The sequence below is a fragment of the Protomyctophum parallelum genome, assembly GCF_964188405.1.
Source record: "Protomyctophum parallelum genome assembly, chromosome: 2".
In the NCBI taxonomy this organism is placed as follows: domain Eukaryota; kingdom Metazoa; phylum Chordata; class Actinopteri; order Myctophiformes; family Myctophidae; genus Protomyctophum; species Protomyctophum parallelum.
Window position 1 is genome coordinate 16996568 of NC_139699.1, and position 16479 is coordinate 17013046.

The window sequence follows — 16479 nt, forward strand, 5'->3', positions numbered from 1 at the left end:
CGACGGGTAGATAGCTTGTAGATCTGCTACTTTCAGCGCAGGAAGGGCGCATGCTTATGACGCTCTTGCATCAGCTCAGCAGGCAGCAGTCACAACACAACACACAAGCAGCAGTCACGGAATGCTTCAATGCACAGGCAGATCCGACACAACTTTATTGCATACATCTGTGCTTTCATCCAAGCTTCCATAGCCTTTTAAATCTTATTTCCCATCCACGGGCACAAGCAACGTGATATCAGCAGCTCTTCCACCCGATCTGTGGACGGGTCGGGTGGTGTTATGTTGACGAGGGAAGCTATAGCTAGCAATAGCATGGGAGCTAACGTTAGTTTTAACAGTACTTTCCATCCGTTCCCCAACACCTCACACAATGATACTGTATCGTTGCGTCTGCCCATGTTTAATGGTCATGAAGGGTTTCACTGTCCACAGCACGTGACAGCAGGCAGACCTGTCAAAACGATGCACTTCCCAAAACTCAGAGACATACCACCACCTATAAATTCAAACCCACCTCTGGAATATTGCTATCTCATTCCACTTTAATTTATTTTATTCCATAGTCTTAGTTTTTCTCTAATAAAGTTGTTTTTATTTGTTTTCTCATGTTCTCCTTGAAAAGTGTCTAAGTACTCAGAGAAGCTTTATATAAATAATATTATTATCACTATTATTATTACTACTTGTTTTATTGCCTATGCTTATGTAGAAAAAAAAGCTCACCGCTCAGGTCAAATAGGCCTATTGATATGCGATTAAAATGTGATTAATTGAGATTAATTAATCACAAAGCCTCCAATTAATTAGATGTTTTTTAATGGAGCCATAAGTGTTTATTATTTAAGTTAGGTTTTGCCATAATTATGTCTTTTGCCATAATCAGGTAGCTTTACAACAAATATGTATTCGGCTATTCGGTATTCGGTTTTCGGCCAACTGTTTCCTATATTCGGTATTCGGTTTCGGCCAAGAATTTCCCTTTCGGTGCATCCCTATTAATAAGTATATAATAAGTAATAAGTATAAAAGTATTACATTTGTCAGTAATGTCTTTGTCTATTCAAGTCATGTGTCATATCTGACCTGTGCAATTTGAGATTACGAAGAATGAGACATAGCCTAAAAGCCGAACAGAATTTTGAATTCTATTCATAATAATGTCGACAAAAAATAAAATAATAATAATCGTTAATCGCATATTTGTGTGACAAACAAGTAATAATCAAAATGTCAAAAAATCAAAATGTTAATTGTGGCAGCCCTAGCATCATAGGTGTGGCGTTCTTAGGTGACTTACCTCTTCTTTCTTTTTTTCATCTTCGCCGCGAAGGCAATGGTTGAAACTGGCCAGGAATTGTGCGATGTCGTCATCTTCCGTCAAATCCTCACTCTCAGTATGTTGACCAACTTGACCATCCTCACTACAAGGAGAAGGACGGGGTGGTTGGTTTGTAGGTTTCAGTGACACACTCAAACGTTGTTGATGGGAAACTGATGTACAGCATCATTCAAAACAAGCTCAGTTTTCTATGAACAGGTTTCAATTGTCCCAGGTCTGAATGAGTCATGAGACCATTGCTCATTGGACCAGAGATTCTCTGTAGCCTCTGCCCCGAACAGGCACTTTACTAGTTCATGAAGTTACATTAAATGTAGGTTTTGTTCATTTCCATTTTTTGACACTGAGGTGACAAAAAAAAAATAATAACATAAGGTTGTCCCGATCCGATCATGTCATCGGAAAACAGGGCCAATCACGCAATTTTCAAATGATCGGAAACGGATTTAGAGCAAAAACGTCAAGGACAATGGGGCACACATATATATATATATACACATATATATATATATATATATATATATATATATACATATATATATATATATATCTATCTCATGATATTAGACTGGATATTGTCTGTAATTTTGGATATTGTACTATTACTATTGTGGTATGGCATAAACTATAAATATCGGATCAGGAAAATTCAATAATTAAATGATCGGAATCGGATCAGGAGCAAAATAATATGAACATATAACATATTAAAGTGAACTAGTGAATGTAAAATAAGTTCAGCAGAAAAGATTGGGTTCTGGGATTTAGGAGATTAACCTTAATTCCCATTGGCCACGTTTATTTCTCCAGCTGTTTGCGGTGTGTAGTAAAAGGCATCAGTGCGAGAAAGAACTCTTACCGCCGGAAGTGGAGAATGGTTTTCCTGCCCTCCAACACAGAGAGTTCCAATTTCAGGTACTCTGCAACCAACAGCGCCCCTGGAAGAGGATGGGAATGTTAGTGTCAGCTAACCAACAACACCTGTCAGTACACGCAACAACATTTCTTTCCAGGGCCCAGGGTCAATTATAGAAACCCGTCTCAAGTCTGTGTGCGAGTGCGTCTGTCGTCATTTCTCTTGGGGCAATGCTCAATTGAATTTAGCACTGCAAATCAGAATGCCCGCAACATTCAAGATTAAATCAATGTTTCAAAGTGAGAAACGGAGAGAGAACAGCCATCACTCAATGTCTTTTCACATTTATTTACCTGACCCAGAGCAACAAACGCGTTTCAATCAAATTAGACCCTTCCTCATCCAGGAGTCAGCCCAGCTCCTTATTCAGACATCTGTCATGTCAAAACTTGACAAATGTAACTCCCTTCTTACTGGCCTACCGGCATCACGGCATGTGCTCTTAAGCCTCTCCAATAAATCCAAAATGCCGCAGCTCGCTTGGTCTTCAACCAGCCAAAATTCTCATGTATCCCCCCTTCTCCGCTCCCTCCATTGGCTCCCGGTTGCTGCCCGCACAGAGGACAAAACTCTGATGCTGGCATTCAAAGCAACCAAAGGTACGGCACACCATATCTTGCAAGTCTGATCGAACCCTACACAATTTACAATTTAGGCATTTAGCAGACACTCTTAATCCAGAGCGACTTACATTAAGCAAGAACAAAAGCATGGGAATACATCACATAAAAGCATTTATCATGAAACATGCGTAAGCTAAGAAAGTAACAGTGGAATATCTATATTATGAGACTATACATATAAACTATATATATGCTACTATGCTATACATATGTACTATGGCATGCTATGACTATATACAATGCAATTATAGTGCTGTCTACATAACATGCTATAAGTCTGTATCAAATTCTATCTAAGTCTATGGAAGTGCTATCTAAGGGGGTAGGTTAAGTGCTATGGGCCATGATTGAGTCTGAAAAGGTGGGTTTTCAGACTACGGCGGAAGATTGGGAGTGATGCTGCAGTTCTGACTGCAATGGGAAGGAAGTGCATTCCACAGTTTTGGAGCCAGAAGGGAGAAGATCGAGTCTGGGACGTGTGGAGCGTTGTCCCGGCGTTTTTAGTGAGGGTACTTCCAGCTTCCCTGCGTTGGCTGATCTGAGTGCGCGGGAGGGTTTGTAGGGTTCAATCATACTTGCAAGATATGGGGGAGCCATACCTTGGTTGCTACAAACCCTCCCACGTGCTCAGATCAGCCAAACACAGGAAAGCTGGAAGTACCTTCACTAAAAACACAGGGACAACGCTCCACACTCAAACACTTCTCCCTTCCGGAATGCACTTGGCCCCTGTAAAATCTGAATCCCCCCCCCCCCCCAAAACCCCTTTTTCCCCCTCACTGTATATGTTTATTTTCCCGTTTTACCTCCTTTATGATGAATTCCTGTTCTGTTCTTTGGCTATATAGAAGTGTATATTTGTACGTCTCTAAATGTTTTGATGAATTGAACAAGGTGGACCCTCTTGTAAACAAGTGTAATACTTTATTGGGTCGTCCACTCACAGTCTTTGTATTGAGTTGTGCTTGAAATGTACTGTAATTCTGCAAACTGTTAATAAATATTTAAATCAATCAAACTTCCCATACAGTAATTGTAATCAGAACTGCAGATTCACTCTCAATCTGCCGCCATAGGCTGAAAACCCACCTCTTCAGACTCCATCTTAGCACTTGCCGTGGCACTTCACTTGCCCTAGCCCCGACGATGTTACAGGCGTATGCAAATTAAGGCTCAAATTATCTAACTTTAGCATTTTATGTAGACATAGCACTGTTAGGTTCTTAGCTTATGTATGGTTCATTATGACTATTTTCATGTATATGATGTATTACCATGTTTTTGTTCTTGCTTACTGATAGTCACTGGATTAAGAGCTACTGCTAAATGCTTAAATTGTATGAATAGGCCCTATGTGATGTGTGGATGTGAAACACTATTTTGCATCATTCATCAAAAACTAAATAATTTGTCCATGGTTATATAATGCCATAAAACACTGATGCAAAAACAAAAAAATTACAAACATACCGTACCGTTATTGAAATCTCTAAATAGTACAGCAGTAAAGCACTATAAAACCTGCCCAACTTGCCCAGTAGAAAAGCTGTCACATGGGAGAACATCCTTTAATTTAACCTATGAGTGGTTTACACTAGGGGTGTGACTAGAGATGCAACCGATCCGATATTATATCGGTATCGGCCTCCGATCCAGCTTAATTAATGTATCGGAGATCGGATTTGAGACACCGATACACGCTCCGATACAGGAGGGGGGACACGTGTTTAATGTTTACAGTCCGTCCTGCACAGACAGTGCAGTGAGCGAATCCAACCTCCAGTATGTACAGACTGCAAACAGACTATAGAAAAAAGCCCCACTAAGGTGCAATATGCAAGAGAATGGAATCACTTACAGACTTAACATTAATAAAAGTATAAAGTTTACCCGTCATCGCACGGATGATGACGGATCAGTCAAATCACTGCATGCGCAGTTCAGTTGTGTGGTGGAGCCTGATCATCTAGCTGCGTTCTGACATTGTTGATGAGATTGTCTTGTAATCCATTCTTCTGCTATATATACACACGTGCTGTTTAGCGCTATGTGATTCAATCTTTGTAACTTTATTATTGCCATTGAAAAAAATGCTGCTGTGACGACGCTGCTTTGACGACGACGATGTTGATGATGAATAATAAGCGCGTCGTCGTCGCGGTAAAATCCGTCTTAATATAATTGGCTCAGTTATCAAACCATGACATTGTTGTCAGAAGCTCAACCACTGATTCAGATTGTAAGTGTAGTGCAATTCTTAAGACAGACAAGAGTTTGCAAACTATAGTAGCAACACAACACCAGCTAGCGCCATAACAAACGTCCTGAGGTATTTTTTTTTCTCCCCGAGTTCTGTCGGTAAGGCTCAGGGGCTTTTGTCACATGAAAGCACAGCTGATTTCCGGCATCGCATTAGGGGTAAAAAGGTACCACGTGTATATAGCAATAATAATAATAACTATTATTATTAATATTAATAATAATAATAATAAACCATAGAATGAATTAACAGGTTACATGCAGGCATCACTTTAGGGGTAAAAATGTACCTTTGCACATAATAATAATCCATAGTATTAATTAACAGGTTGCCATTCCCTTAAGGTTTACAGGTTAAACAGTTCATATTCTTATTTTTACAGGTTAAACACTTAACCATAAACATCCCCTCTTTGAATATTTTTGTATTCATTTGTTTTGCTATGTAGCCTACAGCAAATATCGGATCGGCAAATATCGGATATCGGGAAATTTCAAAATGAATATATCGGATCGGATCGGAATTGAAAAATCAGTATCGTTGCATCTCTAGGTGTGACTGTTCATAAAGATTTAAACGTACAAAATAAAAGGGGAGAGATGAGTATGAGACAGGGGGGAGACAAGATGAATAAACACCCAACAGCCATGACAGCAATGATGGTACTACAAACATTGAATCTAAGCTTGTCTCTGATAGGCCTAAAGGCATGGCCGAGACTATGTTTTGCAGCCTGTCTGACACAGTAGAAAGATGAGGGAGAGTGAACTATTGTGTCAGTGACAGACAGTATAGTGATTGCTGAGTGTGCCCATTTGCAGGACGCTTGCATCATCTGCTTTAACGCAGAACAAACACAAGACGGGTTGACGGCGTTGTTTGACCAATTCCAGTGAATGAACTTATTGCCACTGTTTTGATTGATTTATTGAAGTATGTATTAACAGTTTGCAGAATTACAGTACATTTCAAGCACAACTCAATATGAAAACTTAACTGTGGACGAAACCATAAAGCATTACACTTGTTTACAATAGGGTACACACTGTCATGTCATCTTTGTTTAGTACAGTAACCTATAACTATATAGCTTGCCTTTACTCTTAGTCTTCACTGAGCACAATGCAATGCTAATTCTACCCACACACGTCAAAAACATTATTAATGTCTTCTTCATCAATCTGTAGCTCTGGTACAGGGCCAAACCCTCAAAAAGAGGCTTAGTTTTCGAGGTACCCCTCCCCGAGGTATAACAAAACGGGACATAGTTTTTTTATATCTTTAGGATGTCCCCTTCATGAAATGAATTGTCCCGAGATTTACTTTTACTGCAAAGGTCATGAAATTGATCCATGAAGTTACTCACCACATAGGCAAAAAATGCCTATAATGCAAATATTTGGTTCTATGTTGAATCAGCAGCCTTTTATATAGGACTTTCTATAGGTGGAATTTACATTTGAGGAATGTTCCCTGGTAATCCTGATTCCTAGTGATACTCTTCTATAAGGGCCAGTATAGGGACAAATATTTCATTACTTTGACTTGTCCTCCATGAAATGGATGGCCAGAAGTTCTACTTTTACTGCAAAAGTCATGAAAGTCTTCAATAAAGTGATTTACCAAAAAAGAGCAGAAACATCCCCACAAGTTATAATCATGCACCATGTTCCACTAACTGGTTGGATTTACATCATATTTTCTCTACATGTACAAAGTGTTGTACATGTAGAGAAAATGCAGACCACTACGCCTGTGGCCTGGGTCATGTGTCATGCTTAATGACAAATAATCAATCCACAGTTTATTTCTCATTTTCATTTATTCATTTCCAAATCAACAACTATTTTGATTGAACAGTGTGAGAGGGACTGAGCAATTTATTTATTATGTAAATTGTTCAGCAGGTTGAATAAGTCACAAGCATTAGGACAGTCCATGTAAACACAGGAGCAATATTCTGTGCAGCGCAATCCCACAGACAGACATTGGCACTTTCTACTTTGACTGCAATCCTTATCATTGCAGTAGAGTAGCCCCTTTCGGGACCCTACATAAAGCTATTCTGAAATTTTGATGAGTTTTATGTTTAATCAGGGCTGCACATAAGTGGTGCGCATGCACCGTCAAAATTCATAATGCGCTGTCAATCAAGCGCCGGGAAGCGCTTCTGCGTACCAACAGCTGGGGCCGCACAGAATTATTATCATGGCCAGAATACTAGCACATTCCGTGGCGAGAGCATTTTCCACTGACTGCCACTCAAAGTAGCTACTACTGGCTACACAGCACGTCTTGCACAAGTGCACTGGCCATTGTGGCTAATCACAGCGCGTCCTTAGTCAAACGAGGGAGGATCCACTCTATGGGGAGGATTCCAAGCTGCTATGCGATGCAACTTGCTCGTGTGCGATGCCGTCTCTCACGGACTGGCACTGCTGCACAATATGAAGCTTATCAACATGATAACAGCGTGTCCCGACATACTGTCCCTTATTATCGTAAAGTCGGGTAGTGTACACTGTTTATTTTGCACAGAGGAGCCATGTGTGTCTGACTGTCTTGACTCTGTGTTGACTGTGGACATCGCCTCGGCTAAAAACAAGAGGGAAGCCTGACGTATGCTTCGCCGTACGACGTGTCGTATGTTAAACAAATAGGCAATAGCTGATCTGCAATTTAAATAAAGAAAAGTATCTAAATATTGCTTTGATGCTCATATTATCCTCATAGTATTAAGAAGTTTGTATTAAAATATGCATATAGGGCTGGAATACACATGGACCTATAGCTGCAATTTGCAACTCTAGATTTATTTGTATAATGGGATGAATCTAGAGTTGCAATACTCGCCATTGACTCCCCAGTCCCCACTTATCCAATAAATATCGTTTTGCTATAAGTTATTCATGCATCCCTCTTTTATCCATCCGCATTTTAGGAGCACCAAGTAACTCCTCCAGGTGCTCCTCTGAGTACTAGACCAAAAAAAGTTGTGTGCAGCCCTGCCTATACTGCCCCTTATAGAAGAGTATCACTAGGAATCAGGATTACAAGGGAACATTCCTCAGAAATGTAAATTCCGCCTATAGAAAGTCCTATATAAAAGGCTGCTGATTCAACATAGAACCAAATATTTGCATTCTGATTGCTGTGGGTTGTAGGGACACTACCTGTAGACAATCTGTGCAAGTATGATGTAAAAACAAGCAACAGGTAGAAAATGGCAAAGGAGTGAAGGGGAACTCCATCTTTCAGGTTAGGCGTTTTTTTAACCTATATGGTGAGTAACTAATGTTTGCGCCAATGAGACGCCGAACAGAATAGTGTGTGAAATTTAGCAAAATAAACTACAAACAACCAACATAGGCAACTGAAAACAAGGGTGTAACGCTGCGATGTACCACGTGCGTGGTTAGCATTAGCCCTGGTGACTGCAGTTGCCTGTCATCATGGAGAGTGCAAAACTTGTTTTAAATTTCTTGATGGAAAAACATTTAACTCACCCAGGGGCGGTTCTTCGCCGTTTATGATGAGATTGAAGAGAGGTACTTTTGAGCCCTGCATGTTTGTAGATCACTCAGGCTCCAATCTCAAGACGAAAGATCCCCTCATGAAATCTAGACGACAAAACAGCGTTATTCACGATGACGTTCGACAACTTCCGGTTCACGTCCGGGTTTGATGCAAGAAAGCTTAGAGAAGGAAAAGACACCACCGTCATGGTGTCACGTGACTGGACGCCAGGGCTGCGCCATGACACCCCACCACGCCCCCATGTGCAAGAACTCGCAGCGGAAGTTCGATGAATACATTGGAGTGGATGGGAGCCCGCTGGACATCTTGTAAACAAACATTATTTATGAACGATAGCGACCTTTGTCATATAATCGGTCCAGGAATATAATAGAAGACATATCACAGATTGTTTTCCGACTGGGTGTTTTTCGACTTGCTAACTGTTTCATTTTATTCAGGAATTTAAAGAGCACAGAGTACGTTTCTGGGCTGCATGGGCTTAGCCTGACTCCGCCAGCTGGTGGCAGTATTGGGTTCACAATCCTGCCTTCAAAATCCCATATGCCTATATTGTTTTTAATTCATCAACATTACAAACTAAATAACGCTTAAAAAATGTTGAGAATAAAGGATTTTGCAATATTACAAGTCAGTGGTGTTTGATGAAATACTTTTTTTCACTAAAAGTAAAAGTTGCCTATTAATAATAATAAAACTTTATTTGTATAGCACCTTTCATGACATGAAATGCAGCTCAAAGTGCTTTACAGAACAATTGAAGTGTCTATTTGTATGTCTCTAAATGTTTTGATGAATTGAACAATGTGGATCCTGTTGTAAACAAGTGTAATGCTTAATTGGGTCGTCCACTCACAGTTGACAGTCTTTGTTGAGTTTGTGTTTGAAATGTACTGTAATTCTGCAAACTGTTAAAAGGCGGGTCCTATAGCCTCACCCGCAACGAAGCCAAGTCTATGTCTACCAGACTCTTGGCTGGAGACTCGTTCACGGAGGAGGAGGAGGCGATCACCACCACCACCATCCTCCGAACGGAACCACTCGGCGAAAACAACCTGTCATATGTCTTCTTGTATATTCCTGGACCGATTATAATGACAAAGGATTGTGAACCCAATACTGCCACCAGCTGGCGGAGTCAGGCTAAGCCCATGCAGCCCAGAAACGTACTCTGTGCTCTTTAAATTCCTGAATAAAATGAAACAGTTAGCAAGTCGAAAAACACCCAGTCGGAAAACAATCTGTGATATGTCTTCTATTATATTCCTGGACCGATTATATGACAAAGGTCGCTATCGTTCATAAATAATGTTTGTTTACAAGATGTCCAGCGGGCTCCCATCCACTCCAATGTATTCATCGAACTTCCGCTGCGAGTTCTTGCACATGGGGGCGTGGTGGGGTGTCATGGCGCAGCCCTGGCGTCCAGTCACGTGACACCATGACGGTGGTGTCTTTTCCTTCTCTAAGCTTTCTTGAGTTCAGTCAGGAAACTCAGAGCAGTTGCTGCCGGCCGTTCATTGGGTCGCCTCAGCATCACGTTCTCATTCACATGATTCACTTCATCCAATCACACACTCATTCACATGATTCACTTCATCCAATCACACACTCATTCACATGATTCACTTCATCCAATCACACACTCATTCACATGATTCACTTCATCCAATCACAGCATCACGTTCTCATTCACATGATTCACTTCATCCAATCACACATGCACTCATTCCATCTTGTGCTGCTAGGATCCTGGTGAGAGTGCGAAAATACGAACACATCACACCCATACTCCACTCCCTTCACTGGCTTCCCGTCTCCTCCAGGATTGAATACAAGGTCTGCCTCCTCACCCATCAATGCATCCACAGCAACCCCCCCCCCCCTTCCTCTTAAGTAAGGCATTTGCCCAGTCAGACTTTTAAGCTGCCCTGTGTGCTGTTTTAACTGTTTTATTCTTTTTAACTGTTTAATTCTTATTCTTTTTTTCTCCTTTACATTTTTTTTTCTGCCTGTAGCACTTTGAGATTTGTTTCAAATGTAAAGTGCGCTATAAATAAAATGTATTATTATTATTATTATCTTCATACCGGCTATTCAAACTGGAAGTTTGCACTTCTCCTGCTTGCTGCCTAGGACAAATAAAGAGGATAGAGCACGGAGATGTGGCCCGGTCTCCTGCGGGAGGTTTGCACATGCTCAGTGTAAACAGGAACTGTTTATTGGCTGTTGGTTGGCATGGCTGCCAGTTCCCACCTGATGTTGTGTGGGAGTTCAGACTGTTTCAGACCATACTGAATAAATGCCAGCTTGCATAAGGTCTTCAGAGTAGGACTCAAGTCTAAGACATACAGATCATCAAAGACATCGTTCCATAGTGTACGTCCTCCAAAGAAGATGATACGATCTCCCACCATGCAACAGAATGTCATGTTACGCCGTAATTCGCCTAATCCGTAAGAAGCGTATAAACATGGATAATTCCCTTTGGACTCAACATTCTTCCAGGTGAAAGTCACTGGACTGAATTTCCACAGATGATTTAAGTGCTGGTTAAAGTCCTCATTGTTCCTGCCACCAAATATGTACAGCTCTCCATTGTAGGAAAAGGCTGAATGATGTAGCGTCCTTCTTGAAGAGGCAGTGCAGATTCTGCAGAAGGAGTGTCCAGCCAGTGGTTGGTCTCTGTGTCAAACACTCTGATGTTGTGGAGGTCAGTGTCAGACCCCCAGCCCCCCAATACAAACATCTTTGTCCCAATGATGGTGACAGAGTGACATTCTGTGTAGAAGGTGGAGATATTCCTCTGGTGTTAATTAAAGTACAGATCATTGTGGTGGTGTCCAGCTTGTAGATGTTATTAGTACAATCTCCATAGAAAAACATGACCTTCCCAACAACACAGTCTGAGTGGCCGCTCCTCCCCTCTGGAACAGTCCCAGAAACCTTCTGTGTGATCATTCTATGGTCGTCGACGTCAAATGCATAAAGCACATTGCTGTAGTTGTGTGTGTCAGTAACCCAGATGTAGATGCAAGGGTCGATCAGCACAGCTGTGAGGATGCGCATATGGCGAACCTCAAAGGAGCGCTGTCCTCTTCCGGGTGTCTCTGGGGGCAACTTGGTCCAGCATAAAGACTCTGTGTTGAAGACATGCACTTCAATCCGACGCTGGTACTCCATAAAGTCTCCTCTAAAGCAGTACACTTTGTGGTCCACGGCTACAGCAGCATCATACTCTGGAAGCCCTTTTAGGTGCACCGTCCAACAAAGCATTTCACACAGTAGTTTATAGGTTTCTCCCTGTAAAATAATGCAGTCCTGAATACATTCAATGAACGACTTGAAGGAATGCATTCCTACTGTGTGGGTCAGCACTTATATAAGTTAGCGGGCCTACGTGTGACGTAGACATGACTGAGAGTACCTTTTTCTAACTGACTGGCTTTGTGCAGCAAACTTGACCAAAAAAAAGGGAAATGAGGAAAGTCCAGGCGAAGAGTTAAAGTTGAACTCAAAAGGTTTATTTGATCCAAGCTGAAAACAAAAATAAAGATACTTTTAGCATATAACTGTAACTGAGAATAGAAGGAGGTGTAGAACAAAAACCAGACGTAAAAAACTGTGAACATCCAATCAACAACACCTGGCCCTCTGATGGCCAGGTAATTTATGTCCTCTCTGCCATGTCTGTAGGGGGTGACAAAGCACACTAACAGGAATGTTAGACATGGCATGATGGCACATACATGATGTGATGGCCTATTGTAGATCGGCTCCTACAATCCTTATCCTTATTATTATTATTATTATTATTATTATTATTCCTTTTTTTGTTTTGTCTCGTTTGATTATTGTTCCATGACAAATTCATTTGGAAAACTGCTTTGGGGTTGAGCAATGGAATACTGAGGGTGGAACCCCCCCTCCCCCACTCTCTCTCTCTCTCTCTCTGTAGCCTCTGTAGTAAGCCCACTGACGACTGTATACAATTAACATAACCTGTTTGGCTAGACACTGGGGGGAGAGAACCAATTTCCCACACCGAACAGTTTTGTTCAGACTAGTTCAAAACTGTCAGAATGCAACAGACTTAGCATTTTTAATCAGCACAAACCAGTCGGCCAATGAAACATTATTTTTGCCTATGCAAAGTAGCCTGTAGTGCTGGTTTGCAGTAGTGTTGCCTGTTCAGCTTATTATAAGCGAATTTGTGCTAGTTTCCCCCTGTAAAATAGCTTAAATAGTCATGGTTGCGTGTTGCCATATTGGGCTTGTTTCTGAGGCTTGGTTGCTGATTTGGGCTTTCTTTCACCATTCTCTTTTTGAAAAGAGCTGATGGCTCAAGTCGTGAGTGAAACTGGTTGCTTTTTTGGGTTTGTTTTGTTTTTTCACTAGGTCTGCTTTGTTTGGAGTTGAGCGATTGGTATAAGAATTGAGAGTTGATTGTAAATAATGGTATCTATAGTTCACCTGAATCACGACGAGCAGACTTATGGTTGTGAGATCTGGGGGCCATTAGCAAACCAAGACCTTGAAAAATGGGATAAACACCAAACGGAAACCCTACACACAGAATTCTGCAAATCCATTCTCCGGGTCCAGCGGAAGACACCAAATAATGTATGCAGGGCAGGATTATACATTTTACAACCCCCTAAAAGAAAGTGACCCAGAGGCAAGAGCCACCAGATAGAAAATCCAATGGACTAAAACAAATAAGATGGGAAAGCTATTCACACATTGGAAAAAAGCAACACTAAAGCAGAGTAAACTAGAATGCTATTTGGCCCTAAACAGAGAATACACTGAGCACTGAACAAATGAACTCTTTGTTTAGTGGGGGGTGGGGGAATACGAACTGCCTTGCAAGACAGACATGTAATATTTTTTTCATTTAGCACCTTAAGAATGAACTCAAGCAACTGTATGGGGTTCACTCAAAAACCTGAGTAGACCCCAGAAATGTTTTAAAGAGAAAAAACAAATACCCCTGGAAAAAGTACTAAAAGTACTACTTTGGTAATTACAAGTAAAAGTTCGTAATGCAACATTTACCTGAGTAAAAGTACAAAAGTAACAAAAGTAGAAATAACACTTTATGCATAATGTATAATTTCAATTTTTCAAATATATATAAATCTTTTTGAAAATAGCAGATATACAAGCTCACAAGCTTGTGTAGCTATATGGCTAAAGTTAATGTGTGCGTTTGTGATGTGATCGAAAATCTACAAAGTAACTAGTATAAACTAAAGTTTTAAAATAATTGTATAAAAGTACAATATTTGCCTATGAGATGTAGTGGAGTAGTACATACGTGTTTGCATGTATTACAACATGTACAACACATGTAGTGGAATGAACAGTGCAAATTACAATTTGCTATGCCAGCTATAGGAATAGAGTAGTATAGAGTAAAGAGCTCTGGTCTGACACCTACTGTCCACCTACTGTATTACACAGTGTGTGAAAAAAAGAAGGGTTAACCACATCCCTTAAGCCAAGGCAAATGTACAAATGTTTTTTTTTTAATTTTTATCCCACGACTTTGTAACCCAGTTTTTCTTTTCACGCAGTGCCAATTATCTAATGTAATCCTGGGCGCTACACTTCCTCTGCCAACCTGGGGGGCAGCGGACTGACCTCATGCCTCCTTCTATGCATGAGGAGTCCAAGCTGCTTCTTTTCATCTGACAGAGGGGAATTTCCCCGGCCGGACGTAGCGCGTGGAAGGGCCACGTTATTCCGACCAGTTCCTTACCCCTCCATCAGGCACCCCGGCTGGCCAGGGGGAGGTAGTTTTAGAGACCAGGATTACGGCATGTTTTTGTAAGGGTATCTACCCTAGGCCTAGGGGACACGGGGAGAACATGCAAACTCCACACAGAAGGGCCCTACCCCCGCCTCGGGTATGGGCACTGATGACGTGGAGGAGGGAACACGCCGCCAGTGCCCACAGCGTCCCCAGCGGGAATCGAACCCAGGACCTTCTAGCTGTGAGGCGACAGCACTACCAACTGTGCCACCGTGCCCCTAACATTTTTACATTTTTTTAAACTTAAAATCATTATTTTATACTAATTGGCTATTCAAAAATTTAGAAAATTTTTAATTTAAAAATAGCTCGAGTTTCTGCCTATTAAAGGGCCACTTTTTCAACCAGATCTTATTTTAATGATGTTTGGGAGACAAGAAACACTTTCCTGGGTTTTTTTATGTGTGTAATATGTGTTTTTTAGATATTTTAGTATTTCAAAGTGCCAGTGATGTCATGGACATGGTGGTCTCCCTTCCTTCCTGGACAGTAAGGGTGTAAGCAGACCTAGGATTCCTTCCTGGACTACATGTTGTCTCAGTAAGGGTGTAAGCAGACCTATATTCCTTCCTGGACTACATGTTGTCTCAGTAAGGGTGTAAGCAGACCTATATTCCTTCCTGGACTACATGTTGTCTCAGTAAGGGTGTAAGCAGACCTATATTCCTTCCTGGACTACATGTTGTCTCAGTAAGGGTGTAAGCAGACCTATATTCCTTCCTGGACTTCATGTTGTCTCAGTAAGGGTGTAAGCAGACCTAGGATTCCATGCACGGCCAAAAGCCGCTGTCTGCCCAGATTCCAGGAAAAGCTTGCCGCTGGGGTGGAGCTTCATTTCCATCCACCAGCTCTCTAAAAACCAAGAAAGCTTTGAGAAGGAAAGGAATTGGTCTCGTGACTGGGCTGCGCCATGACACTTTCATGGGAGCCAAAACTCACACCGGAAGTTCAATGAATACATGGCAGTGAATGGAGCCGGCGACCTTTGTCATATAATCGGTTCAGTTATATAAAAGAGGCTTTATTGACTGAAGATGAGTTGAATAATTAAACAGAAGTATAACTTAACAATGATAACATCGCTCACATAATTGTTTATCGTTTGTTTTAGATTACATAAACCAAAACAGCAATAGAATATAACCCACGACACACAAAGTCGGATATGAACAACTTTATACAGCAATATTCAAATAATCCTCAATAGTGTTAGGGATAACAATTCTCTGTCTTTGTTTGGCCAAGAGATATTTGTCTTCTGGTAGCTTCTGGCTAAAGAAGAGAGAATGAAAAAATGCAAAGAAACAAGGCTGAAAACTGATAGAATGGTAACAAGTGCTTTGTACAAATAATTCATTTTCAACCAAAGTTGATTCATATCAGATTATTAGGAGATAACAGTTACACAGTAAAAATCTCAGTTTTATTTTAACCCTCAGGGTGCAAAATGACCCACTGAGGATTTTACTGTGAAGGCTACTGAACCGCTGCAAGAAATGTCCTGTGAACATGCTTTTCCCTGAATATCTGTGTCCGCATGGATTTATATATTTTTTTGTCCCACGATTTTGTAACCCATTTTTCACCCCTGTGTCAATCATCCTGTGATGTGATCCTGGGCTCTACACACCCTCCGCCAACCTAGGGAGAGCAACGGACTTAACTCATGCTTCCTTCATGCTTGAGTGTCCAAGTTGCTCCTTTACACCTGACAGGGGGGAGTTTCCCTGGTTGGACGTAGCGCGTGGAAGGAGCACGTTATTCCAACCAGTTCCTTTCCCCTCCATCAGGCGTCCCAGCTGGCCAGGGGGAGGCAGTTTAGAGACCAGGATTACTGCATGTTTTTGTGAGGGTACCTACCCTAGGGGACACGGGGAGAACATGCAAACTCCACACAGAAGGGCCCTTTCGCCAACCCCGCCTTCGGGTATGGACACTGATGACGCGGAGGAGGAAACACGCCGCCAGCACCCACAGCGCCCC

The 16479-nt window shown here is 41.4% G+C and overlaps 2 protein-coding genes across 5 annotated transcripts in view; both read right to left on the reverse strand.

The window, feature by feature from the left end:
• LOC310855071 (bifunctional glutamate/proline--tRNA ligase-like) overlaps positions 1-8765 on the reverse strand; it is a 49091-nt gene extending 40326 nt beyond the window's left edge. For all 3 annotated transcript variants that reach the window (XM_083759940.1, XM_083759939.1, XM_083759938.1), the window contains exons 1-3: positions 8648-8765; positions 2202-2280; positions 1301-1424 (exon numbers count right to left, since the gene is read on the reverse strand). In XM_083759940.1, coding sequence (XP_083616066.1) covers positions 1301-1424; positions 2202-2280; positions 8648-8708 — 264 coding nt within the window. In that variant the 5' untranslated portion in view covers positions 8709-8765. The remainder of the gene's footprint in view (positions 1-1300; positions 1425-2201; positions 2281-8647) is intronic.
• A 6423-nt stretch (positions 8766-15188) lies between these two features.
• LOC310855072 (bifunctional glutamate/proline--tRNA ligase-like) overlaps positions 15189-16479 on the reverse strand; it is a 59996-nt gene continuing 58705 nt past the window's right edge. Inside the window, exon 22 of one of the 2 annotated variants that reach the window (XM_083759942.1) lies at positions 15189-15764. The gene's annotated coding sequence lies outside the window, so the exon portion shown is untranslated. Of the gene's footprint in view, positions 15769-16479 lie in introns of both variants that reach the window. The other variant, XM_083759941.1, reaches the window with a different exon arrangement.